This window comes from Pogoniulus pusillus, chromosome 9 (genome assembly GCF_015220805.1).
Source record: "Pogoniulus pusillus isolate bPogPus1 chromosome 9, bPogPus1.pri, whole genome shotgun sequence".
NCBI classification, from domain to species: domain Eukaryota; kingdom Metazoa; phylum Chordata; class Aves; order Piciformes; family Lybiidae; genus Pogoniulus; species Pogoniulus pusillus.
In genome coordinates, this window is record NC_087272.1 from 13,397,885 (window position 1) to 13,410,245 (window position 12,361).

The 12,361-nt window shown below is 50.3% G+C and overlaps 1 protein-coding gene across 10 annotated transcripts in view; it reads right to left on the reverse strand.

The window, feature by feature from the left end:
- The window catches only part of EPHA5 (EPH receptor A5), a 220,036-nt gene extending 208,360 nt beyond the window's left edge, over positions 1–11,676 (reverse strand). For 6 of the 10 annotated variants that reach the window (XM_064148551.1, XM_064148550.1, XM_064148547.1 and 3 more), the window contains exon 1: positions 11,435–11,674. In XM_064148551.1, coding sequence (XP_064004621.1) covers positions 11,435–11,561 — 127 coding nt within the window. In that variant the 5' untranslated portion in view covers positions 11,562–11,674. Of the gene's footprint in view, positions 1–11,434 lie in introns of all 10 variants that reach the window. The other 4 variants (XM_064148556.1, XM_064148555.1, XM_064148552.1 and 1 more) reach the window with 3 other exon arrangements.
- Between the last annotated feature and the right edge of the window lie 685 nt (positions 11,677–12,361).

A 12,361-nucleotide genomic window follows, 5' to 3' on the forward strand; every position in this document is an offset into this window, starting at 1 on the left:
TAAGGCTTTGAGCAACCTGGACTAGTGGGAGGTGACCCTGCCCATGGTGAGGGTGATGGAACTGGATGATCTTTGAGGTCCCTTTCAATGCAACCTATTCCATGATTCTATGGTTTCCATCAGTGGAAACAAGCTGCAGCAGAGTGCCAGCTGAAGCAGTACCTGTTATTGATAGCTCACAGGAGGCAGAAGGCATCTACCACTTAATGAACTCACAAAGTAACATTAACTGCAGATTGAGATTTTATTGCATTGGCTTCGCTCAGCTCCAAGTTTTCTTATGATTCCCCTTTCAGAGCAAGAGCCAAAGCAGCAGAATCTGCACCACAGAGCCAAACTTCGTAAGGCCAGGTGGGCAACTGCAGTTCCAACACCAGCCAGAGAATTTTACCTATTAATTTCCATGTTAATTATGCAAGGCAATACTCCAACATCTACTCCAACACCCCTGCCATGGCCAGGGATGCCTCTCAACTAGATTTGGTTGCTCAAGGCCTCATCTAACCTGGTCTTGGACACCACCAGGGAGGAGGCATCCACAATCTCCCTGAACAACCTGTTCCAGAGTCTACTGAAGAACTTCTTCCTCAGATCCAGTGTAACACTGCTCTCCTTCAGCTTCAAACCATCTCACCTTGTCCTGTCTCTAGACACTATTAGGAAAAGTCCCTTTGCAGACTTCCTGCAGGATCCCTTCAGCTGCTGGCAGGCAGCTCTAGGGTCCCCCCAGAGTCTTCTCCAGGCTGAAGAACTCCAGCTCCCTCAGCCTATCCTCACAGCAGAGATGCTCCAGCCCTTGGATCATCTTTGTGGCCTCCTCTGGACTCACTCCAACAATCAGTAAGACACTTCCAGCCTCACTCCTGAGATGTACTGCAAACAATGCTGCACCAACATCACCACAAAACCTGTCTGGCTACAGGACAAATCTTTTGAGGAAGCTATCTGGGCAAGCACCATCCTGCCATTAGAGTGAAAACCACACTTCCACTGAAAGCAATATACAGGCAGCACCTGCAGCCAGTAACCTGACAACAAGGTTGCCTGGAAAAACAAAATAGCAGTGCCACCTGCCGTCCCAGGACCTCCAACCACTGCCAAGGCATCTGCAACCTTTGAAGAGGCAGGCAATTTCTTCAACACCCACCTTGGTCTCAGTCATCTTAACAGTTCGAACGGAAAGGGTTGCATGACTCAATACTTAAAGCAAGCACTTCATTGAGCACAGGCAGTAAGTCAAGCCCTGAAATCCTAACAGCTTCCCAAGGCTTGCTGGCAATGCTGAGCCAAAGTCTCACCTTCTTCCCTAAATCAGAGCACTACAGAATCCTAAGATGGTTTGGGTTGGGAGGAACCTCGAAGATCATCCAGTTCCAACTGCCTTACCACGTGCAGGAGCACCTCTCACTGGCCCAGGTTGCTCAAGGCCCCATCCAACCTGGCCTTGAACACCTCCAGGGAGGGAGCATCTGCAACCTCCCTGGGCAACCTGTTTCAGTGTCTCCCCACCCTAACTCAAAAGAATTTCTTCCTGATCCTCATTCTAAATCTCCCCGCTTCCAGCTCAAAGCCAATCCCCCCTCAGCCTCCTCCTCTCCAAGCTGGGCAGCCGCAGCTCTCTCCGTCCTTCCTCACATTACCAACTAAAAGCAACATGGTCTCCATTCATAAAAGGTATCCAGAAAGCCATGCAGATCAAACTCTGCAGTGCATATAACCAACCTCAACAGAAAGAAAGCAGCTTGGCACAGACACATCCAGAGCTGTCAAGGCTGTCAGCTCTCTCCACCAGTGGACTCCAGCCCACACTGCCCAGCACCACTAAAGCTGTGCTGTTGACAATAATGACTGCTGGGCTGACACTGAGCTCACTCAAGTAGAAAAACAAGGAGCTGACATAATGCTGGGATAGCATTCAGGAGCAAAAAGATGTTTTCAGATGATCTGCTGGCTTTTCAGGGGGTTGACACTTTATGCTTCTAGTTCTGCTCAGGGAAGAGGACAGAGGTTGTAAGATGAAGCAGCACACAGCCACCAGAGTTTGGGAGGAACCTGCATATGGTGGTAAAGCATAGACCAACCAACCTGACATGGGGGGTTGTGGAGAAATCAAGTAAAAGGCAAGTGTGCAGACAATTTCACAGCTTCACAAATTGCACTGGGTTGGAAGGGACCTTCAGAGATCATATTGTCCAACACCCTACAGGCAGCAGGGACACCTCCAACTAAAGCAGGCTGCACAGGGACACATCCAGTCTGATCTTGAATGTCTCCAGGGACAGGGTCTCAACCACATCCCTGGGCAACCTGTTCCAGTATTTCACCACTCTCATTGTAAAGAACTTACCCCTGATATCCAACCTAAATCTCCCCTGCTCCAGTTTCAAACTACTGCCCCTCATCCTATCAACACAGGCCCTTCTAAACTGTCCCTTCCCAGCCTTCTCTAGGTGCTCTTCAGATACTGTAATCCAGCTTTAAAGTCTTCTTGAAGCTGCCTCTTCTCCAGACTGAACAGTCCCAGCTTGTCTCCACAGCAGAGGTGTTCCACCGCTCTGATCATCTTCATCACCTCCTCTGGACCTGCTCCATCAGGTCCATGTCTTCTTGTGCTGGAGGCACTTTTTTGATGCTCAATTCATTTCTTCCCAAGTGCCTGTCTATCTCCTCAGAGAGCCACAACATTTAAAGCAGTTGTCCTGAGCTCTTTATAACATTAAGTGATGCAAGTGAGAGAATCCAAGAGAGAACATGCTGGCAAGATGCTTCAGTACTGCTCCCTGCACCAAAATCACAGAATGCTGTACACATGTTGCTCAATTTCTATCTTGACCAGAGCAGTAGGATAAAAACAGCTTTCAGTTGAATCATTTCAGTTGCAAAAGTCCTTTCAGATCACCCAGTTCAACCATTCCCTAATTCCACCAAGGCTGGTGCGGAACCATGGCCCTCAGCACCACATCTTGAATCCTTTAAACACCAGGGGAGGTATAGGCTGGATATTAGGAGGAAGTTCTTCACAGAGAGAGTGATTGGCATTGGAATGGGCTGCCCAGGGAGGTGGTGGAGTCACCATCCCTGGAGGTGTTCAAGAAAAGACTGGACGAGGCACTTAGTGCCATGGTCTAGGTGGTGGGACAGGGCTGGGTACTAGGTTGGCCTGGATGATCTTGGAGGTCTCTTCCAACCTGGCTGATTCTATGATTCTATGACCTCCTGGGCAACCTGTTCCAGGCTTTGAGAACCCTTTCAGTCAAGAAGTTGCTTCTCATATCCTAAGTAAACTGCACTGACCAAAGCCACAGCAAATATTACAACTGAGGCTGAAGGAGGTAGAATAGGTCAAAAAGATGACCAGCAGAGTAATAAAGCCCTCGAGAGACCTAAGCTACTGAAGGCCAGAATTTGGCCAGTACAGCTGGCTGCGGGACTAACTGGGGTGGCAAAGGCTGACACCTCAACATCCCAACAGCCACAGAGCAGAGCAAGGGGCAGCCACGATGTGACCACAGAGGACAACTCATCTCCTGTGCCAAACATCTTAAGAACAACAACATCATCTTTTCTAGGTGATCCTGCTCTGGCAGCGGGGCTTGACCAGATGATCTTTCGAGGTCCTTTCCAGCCCCTGACATTCTATGATGCTATGATCTTTTCAAAGACAAAGAGAGTTCTCTCCCAGCTTTTAAAATAGGCAGCAATTTCACAGATGAGATCAAAGGAAATGAGCTCAGGAAATAGCAAGTTATCAAAATTGTTCCAATGCCATCAGTAACAACAATGAGAAACTTCTTTGGTGTGAGGGTGCTGAAGCCAAGCCCTGGAGCAGGATGCCCAGAGAGGTTGTGGAATCTCCTCTGAATACTTCGAAGATCTATCTGGACATGTTCCTTTGTGACCAGCCCTAGGTTTTGGACTCTATGATCTCTAGAGGTCTCCTCCAACTCCTACCTACTAAGTCCATCCTGGCTGAAACGAGGTGTGGTCTCTCACCAGCACTTCAGGTCAGAGAGAAAGGCACCTTTCTGCCAGACAGTTCCATTCTGTACTTAGAAGGGTTACTGCAAGCACAAAAGCTTTCTTTTTGAGGCATTTTTAACGGCCAGCAGGCTAAGGACCTTGCTGAAGGGGTGCAACTCAGTTGTCTTTTCTACACCCAAGTCAGCACTTTGTTACTGAAGAAATTCACTGCTTTGTAGAAGTGACCAATCTGGTGGGTTTTTTACATCTCACTTTGCCCTCCAGCCACTTACAGATTTCCTGCAGAGGGGTTTTTTGTTTGTTGGGGCTGTGGTGGTGGTTTGTTGCTTGTTTGTGTTTTGAGGGATTTTGTAGCATGGGGCAGAGCCTGGCTTCCTTGACATCCACAAGCAATATTGAGATCTCATCTCTGTTCAAGACCTGGGCACTTCCAGAAACAGACCACTTCAAACACGGCTCCAAGGCAGAAAGACTGGGGGGGGGGGGGGGGAACTCATCAAACCTCATCTGAAGCACTGTGTCCAGCTCTGGAGCCCCTAGCACAAGGACATCAAACAGAGCAGAACAAGAGGAGGCCACATAGATGATCAGAGGGATGGAGAACCTCTGCTATGGGGACTGGCTGAGAGAGTTGAGGAGCTCAATCTGGAGAAGAGAAGGCTTCAGGAAGACCTTACAGCAGCCTTCCAGTCCCTGAACTGAGCTACAAGACAGCTCAGGAGAGACTTTTGACAAGGGCTTGGAGTGACAGGACAAGGGCCAATGGCTTTTGAGCTGGAAGAGGGGAGATTGGGACTGGAGATTAGGAAGAAATTCTTTAGAGTAAGGGTGGTGAGATATTGCAACAGGTTGCCCAGGTGGTTGTGGATGCTCTTTCCCTGGAGGTGTTGGAGGCCAGGTTGGATGAGGCCATGAGCAACCTGGTCTAGTGGAAGGTGTCCCTGCCCATGGCAGGGGTTTGGAAGCAGACAATCTTTAAAGTCCCTTGCAACCCTATCCATTCTATGAATCCTATGACCATCTTGCAGTCAGTCTCTGTGACTGTTTATTGCCCTTTTATAAACCCCTGTCATTAGGCAGCAGAGCTCTCAGCCATAAACTCAGCTGTTGGCTTCCTGTCCAAAGGACAGGCACTTCCATCTGAAAACCATGAGTGAGCCATTTTACAGCCTCCTGAAAAGGCATCTATCACACATCAGGCTGATCCCAAAAAGACCATTAGATGTGAGTTGTCCTTCCTCATACCTGTAATTCCACCACAGTAAATTCAGAAGCTAACAGGATTACTCCTGTGAGTAAAATAAACACAGGGCTGTGAGGCTACACTCTGCTGGCGTGGAAAGCACACAGGGAACCATCCCAACACACAAAATGAAGAGCCTCTTGGCAAAGCAGAATGTCCAAATTCACCCATCCTGCACACACAGGGGATGGGCCTGCTAGCAGTGCTTGGTTCACAGATTTATATGCATTGGAAGGGACTGTCCAAGGTCATCTTGTCCAATGCCCCTGAAGGCAGCAGGGACACCTCCAACTACAGCAGGCTGTGCAGGGACGCATCCAGTCTGATCCTGAATGCATCCAGGGATGAGGCCTCACCTACACCCCTGGGCAACCTGTTTCAGTATTTCACCACTCCCACTGTGCAGAACTTCCTACTGATCTCCAACTCCAATCCCCCCTGCTCCAGTTTCAAGCTATTGCCCCTCATCCTATCACCGCAGGTCCTTCTAAACAGTCCTTCCCCAGTCTTTCTGTAGGTCCCTTTCAGACATCAAAATGCAGCTCTATAGTGTCTCTGGAGCCCACCCTTCTCTAGGCTGAACAGCCCCAACTCTCCCAGCCTGTTTTCATAGCAGAGGTGCTCCAGCCCTCTGATCATCTTGGTGGCCCTCCTATGGACCCACTCATCAGGTCTGTGTGAACACAGCACTGCAGAAATCCTCTAGAGTTACACATAACCTGCCAGCTGTGTGAATCCATGGCATCCACGGCCAATGGCACCAAAAGCAACCAAAAAAAAAATCATCTCCTCATGAATGTTTTTACTTCAAGCACCAGACTAATTAACATGAAAATTAAGGCTACTTCCACCTGCTTCTATTAAATACCCCAAAATATTCCTTGAAAAAGATTTTATTCACTGATTAAAGCCAAACATTTTGATGTTATACCTAAATATGTATTTCTGCAGCAAGAGAGAGCACAGCAATGATACATCAGTATGAAAACAACACACACGAGGCACAGGCTGAGGACAGAGATGCTCAGCCCAGGCTGTGACATGAATTATCTGCAAATTCCAACCTTCCCTTATTCTTGCCTGCACTACACCCACCCCTTCAAATTGTGCTCATTAATTCACTCATTCAAATTAAAAACTATCTATGAAGATTAAAAACAGAAGGGTAACCCTTGATGTCAATCCAGGCTGGGGGATGATGAGACTGAGAGCAGCCCTGCAGAGAAGGACTTGAGGGTGCTGGTGGGTGAGCAGCTGGACATGAGCCAGCAGTGGGCACTGGCAGCTCAGAAGGCCAGTGGCATCCTGGGCTGCATCCAAAGCAGTGTGGGCAGCAGATGGAGAGAGGTGATTCTGCCCCTCTGCTCTGCCCTGCTGAGACCTCACCTGCAGTGCTGTGTCCAGCTCAGGAGCCTTCAGCACACAAAAGACATGGACCTGCTGCACTGGGTTCAGGGGAGGGCTACCAAGACAATCAGAGGGCTGAATCCCTCTGCTGTGGAGACAGGCTGAGAGAGCTGGAGCTGTTCAGCCTGGAGAACAGCAGGCTCCATGGAGCACTTTGGTTTCTGGAGGGGATGTACAGGAAGACTGGGGAGGGACTGTTTAGAAGGGCCTGTGGCGATAGGACAAGAGGCAATGGTTTGAAAGTGGAACAGGGGAGATTTAGGTTGGAAATCAGGAGGAAGTTCTTTACAGCCAGATTGGGGAAACACTGGAACAGATTGCCCAGGGATGTGGTTGAGGCCCCATCTCTAAAGACTTTCAAGGTCAGAACTGATGTGGTCCTGGGCAGCCTAATCTAGTTGCAGGTGTCCCTGCTGTCTGCAGGGGTGTGGGACAAGGTGATCTTTGAGGATCCCTTCCAACCCAATGCAATCTATGACTCTGTGATTAAAGCAAGCTTCAAAAAATTCCAAAAGGAATTAAGGGGGAGAGGATAAAACAGAGGAGCTTTTTTCTAAAGAATCACAGAATGGTTTAGGTTGGAAGGGATCTTGAAGGGCATCAGGTTCCACCCTCCCTGCCGTGGGCAGGGACACATTTCATTAGACCAGGTTACTCAAGGCATCTTCCAACTTGGCCTTGAACACCTCCAGGGAGGAGGCATCTACAACCTCCTTGGGCAACCTGTTCCAAAGTCTCACCAATATCCTTCTGAACTTAAAATAAATACATTCAAAAGTCAGATTTTTATTTTGTCTTTCTCTCCTTTGTCTTTTGAAGTCCACAGCATTATTTCAAACATTTTTTTTCTTCTGATGTGCTTAACAACACAGTTGCTTGTTCCAGCACTGCCTCATCAGCACACACACTGCTGCTGAAAAGCCCCTAATACTCCATCCACTTTGCATGCATGCAGTGACAATTATGCAAGGAGTTCCTTTGCTAGAAGCCATCAGATGGAATGTGCTCCATCCTTGTAATAATTTGCCCACATGACACTTTTTAAGGTCATCTGGGTGATGTCCAAATGAGATCTGGAAACTAATCCAAAGCCACAGGCGATGCGTAACAAATCATGAAGTTCAGAGGGGAGGAGAGGAGGGAGGGAGGTCTTTAAACAATTCCTTCACTCTGTGTTTGTATAATTAGGCATTCTTGCCCGTGGCAGGGGGTTGGAGTAGATGATCTCTGCACTTGTGAGACTGCACCTCCAATACTGAGTCCAGTTCAGGTGTCCCCAGTATAAGGACAACACAGAGCTGTTGGAGGTAATCCAAAGGAGGCCACAAAGATGATCCAAGGGCTGGAGCAGCTCTGCTTTGAGGACTGGCTCATAGCTGGGGTTGTTCAGCCAGGAGAATACTGCAGGGGTGACCTTAGAGCTGCCTTCCAATACCTGAAGGGACCCTACAGGAAGGCTGCAGAGGGACTTTTCCTAATGGTGTCTAGAGACAGGACAAGAGGGAATGGTTTGAAGATGAGGGAGAGCAGGGTTAGACTGGGTCTTTGGAAGAAGTTCTTCAGTAGGAGGGTGGTGAGACTCTGAAATAGGCTGCCCAAGGAGATTGTGGATGTTTTCTACCTGGGGGTGTTCAAGTGCAGGTTGGATGAGGCCTTGAGCAGCCAAATCTAGTTGAGAGGCATCCCTGGCCATGGCAGGAAGGTTGGCATAGATGATCTCTTAGGTCCCTTCCAACCTAATCCAATTGGTAGTACACCTCACTTCTCAACCCCTGATAATTTTAACAAAGATTTCAAACATGTATTTTTAAACTGTAGGAGGTGCAAGCAGCCCAATCACATGCTGCAGGCTTGCCCCTCACAGCCTGGTATCATAAGAAATTAATTTTCAAGTAATAATGCACTCCCAAAATAGCAGCACTTCAACATTCTGTAACACTTTTGGGTGTGCTCATCAGAATATTCTCTTCCCAGCTAATTCCTGAGTTTGTAAAAGCCAAGGGAAGAAGGAAATCTCTGGTTCTCATCAGTGATCTCTGCTAAAGAGTTCAAGACAGTGGCTAAAGAATGCTGGAAAAATGAATGAAGCAGCACTTCCTTCACTACTTTTTTTAATGTAGAGGTGTTTTTTTTTAATTAAGTTTACATCTAAAGGTGACTTTAATACGTGAGCTTTTAATACATAATCTGAGATTGAATTTAAAAGCCATTTTATTTCTTTATTATAGAAAAACCTGGAGTGTGTGTGTGGGGAAAGCCCATTTTCCCAATGTCTATCCTTCAATCCTTAACAAAAGATATCCCTGAGGGTGACCAGGGTTGTCATGGGTTGGGCACTCAATTCCCCGTATTACTTGGACTCAATGATCTTAAAGGTGTTTCCCAAGCAATTCTATGATTCTCTTAACAACAAGAGCTTCTGAATCTCATCTGCCCTTGCAAAAAGCTATTTTGATGCTAAGGAACACAAAACATTGAGTATTTTTTTCCCCCTCCCAATCTTAACCTAGATTTTCAAAGCCTTTTTTCCTACGTGTCCCTCCACTAGAGGGTAAAACAGAAAACCATGCACTGGGAATTGTTCGCAGCATAGATGTTATCCTGTGAAGTCATTGTGGAGTACAGTAAGAGCTGGAGACACAAAAACATGATGTGGGGTTAAAGAAGAAGAAGGAAAAAACCTAACCAAAAGCACACCAAGACCAGGAATGATAAGGGTTTGTCATCCTCTGTGCTGCTACACATGTGTTAGATGCCTGCACAGCAGAGGGTACCAGCTCAGTGGTAAGAGCGATCCTGGAATCTCAGAATTCCAGAATTTCAGATTCCTGGAATCATTCTGGCTGGAAACTCAGATCGATCTGGACTCAGATCATGTCTAGTCATCAATGTAGGATAAGGAAGAATAAAAACCGAAATAAAAATAATGCCCAAACCCACCAACTTTTGAAATGATGATTCTCAGGTGTAAGATGGCCACCTCCAGCCAAGCAAAAGTTCCCAACCAGCTGAACAGGACAACTAACCGCAGGGGAGAACCTCTCTCATCCAAGCCCAGTTGAACTTTCAAAGTCCAAACTGGTGATGAGCCTCAGTGGCACAGAACGAGGCCGAGGGACCTTCAGCACCTGGGGTTTGCGCTGCACTCAGCCTCTCGTACCGCAGGGTTGAGCCCTTCCCAGAAGCGGTGCTGCTCAGTAGTAACGGGCGGAGGAGACCTGCTGCGAGCAGCGTTTGTCACAGATGCTTATTTACAAATACATCTCCCAGCAGCGAAGGCACCGAGGAAGTTCAGGTCTACACTCAGAGCCCTCCTACCAGCAGCCCTTAGCTGCCAGAAATTAGAGAGCAGCAGTCAGAAGAATGGGGGGGGGGGGGGGGGGGGGGGGGGGGGGAAGAGAGAGCATGAGGCAAGCGCTCACGCTGCTCGTCAGCGCTGTAATGTTCTCCTGCAACCTCCCTGTGAAAATGCCACCAAACCCATTTGCTGGGCAGCTTCCTTAATCCTTCTCAGTCCTATTTCCCACCGTGTATGAGTCCCCTGCTCACGCTGAGACACCTTTTCACTCGGGGAACGTTCCGTTTGGACTCCCTCAGCGCTACCCAGAGATGTTCAGAGGACTGGCAAGGCTGATGGAGGCAGAGCTCAGAGCATCTCCCAGCGCTGAAGCGGGGCAAAGGGGAGGGTGCAGGACAGCGTGCCTCCCAAGAGGCGGGTAGGTAACAGGGAGAGCCTTTCGGAAGCCGCCACTCCACCTCCCCAGCATCCCTCCCACGGGTGAAATCATTCGAAATTGCGAGGAGGGCAGAAGGATTTGGCTCACCATTATCTAACCACAGCCAAAGCCATTTCCCTCACATCCCCAAACCAGTGCACTTCTGATATCTACACACACACGCACACAGGAGCAGCATTTTCCTCCTTCCTCCACACTTTAATGTTTAAAGAAAACTGTGATTCACATTATTTTCGCTCTCCAGAATAAATTCCACCTCAGGCCACATCTTTGAAATTCTGGGACGCTCTTCCTTCCCCAAGCCCTGCCATCCTTCCTCTTCTCTCTAAAGGAGTTTCACAAATAATAAGGGAGCATCACCAAAGCCAGCTCTGCTGTTATTCAAGCCACTGCCATCCCCTTCGGATGCTGAACTTCACCCATCGCTGTCACATCACAGACCGCCCAAGGATCCAAAATTAAGGAGATTAAATAATAAAAGGCCCCCAAGCAGTGCCCAAGCACCACGGACAGAGAGATGGGGAGGAAAAGAAAAAAAAAGGAAAAAAAAAAAAGAAAAGACACCTCCAAACCAGCCCCCACTTCGGTTTGAGAGCCTGAAAGAACCCTGATAGACAAGACTCCTGGACACGCTGATGGCCACGGAGGGATTAAAAAGGGTTAAAAAAGCCCAAACCCCTCGTTCCCAGCAGCCCGACTCCCCTGCGTTGCCGGTTGTAGAGCCCCGCTGCAAGCCGCTAGCAAACCCACCCGGGAAACATCGCATGCGGCCCCCTCCCAAAAAATAGAACCCGCCCGTGCCGAGGCACCTGCGCAAGCCCCCTCCAAGCCTGCCCGCACCCTGTGGCATCCCTCCCTCTCTGCTCCCTGCCCCGGGACCTCCTCCCCGAACCCCACCGGCCGGTGCCGGCCGCCTTCCCCCGATGCCACACTCCCCTCCCCGCCGGCTCAGCACCCCCACCCCGCACCCCCACCCAAAATATTCCCCCACGGCGCCGGAGGAGCTGGAAGCAGCGCAGCCCACCCGCTTCCCGGCCAGCCCCGCCGCCCCGTTCCCGCCGCTCACCCTCGCTGCCGGGGCTGGCCAGCAGGCTCCGGAGCGCAGCGCACAGCAGCAGCGGCAGGAGGCACGTCCAGCCGGCAGCCGGCTCCCCGGCGCGGCCAGCCCAGCCGCGGGCGCCCCGCGGCCCCATCCCGCCGCCCCTTCAGCGCATGGGGCGGCGGCTCCCGCCCCGGCTCGGTTCAGGACGGGACGGGGCGGCCGAGCGGACAGCGCCGTTCGGGTCCGCTCCCGTCCAGCCGCGGCCGCGACTGGGGAGGCGAGGGGCGGGGATAGGGGAGGCGGCCCCGCGCCGCCACGGAGACGCCCCCGACGGGGCGGACCCGCTGCCGGTGTCGTTGTCGCTGCCTTCCCGTGAGGGCGGAGGTGTGGGGAAGTATGCTGGCCGCGCCTCGGGGCACGGAGGGGAGCCCGGAGGAATGGCTGCCCTGCGAGAACCGCCCCCCCGGGGATGAGCGGGAGGCAGCGCTGGACCCGCCAGGAGTCCCTAGGGAGCTCCAGTGCCGCCCCACCCCAGCCGCCACACGTCCCCCCAGCTCAGGGCACAAAGCTGGGGAAGCTTGAGAGCATCGGCCCTGGCCGAAAAAGCCAAGTGCCCGAAATTCCCTCATGGCAGCGACGATTTTCAGGTGTGTTTTACCCTCAGGTGGTCAGCAGAGCACAGGTTTGAATCCAGCGGTGATAACGACTTGGACGGAAAATTGTCACTGACGATTTTTTTTTACCACTCAGAGCGCAAAGTGTCACCCACTTCCAAAACAAAAAGCCCAAACCAAACACAGTCGATGCCTCCCCTAACGAAACTACCTCCAAGTAAGGCAATAAAGACAAACCCCCAGCTTGGCAGGTACATGAGCAGCAAGTTAATGTTGACCAAAACTCCTCTCACCTGGTGCTGCCTCCTCCATTTCACCCAAGTATTTTGTCCATGAC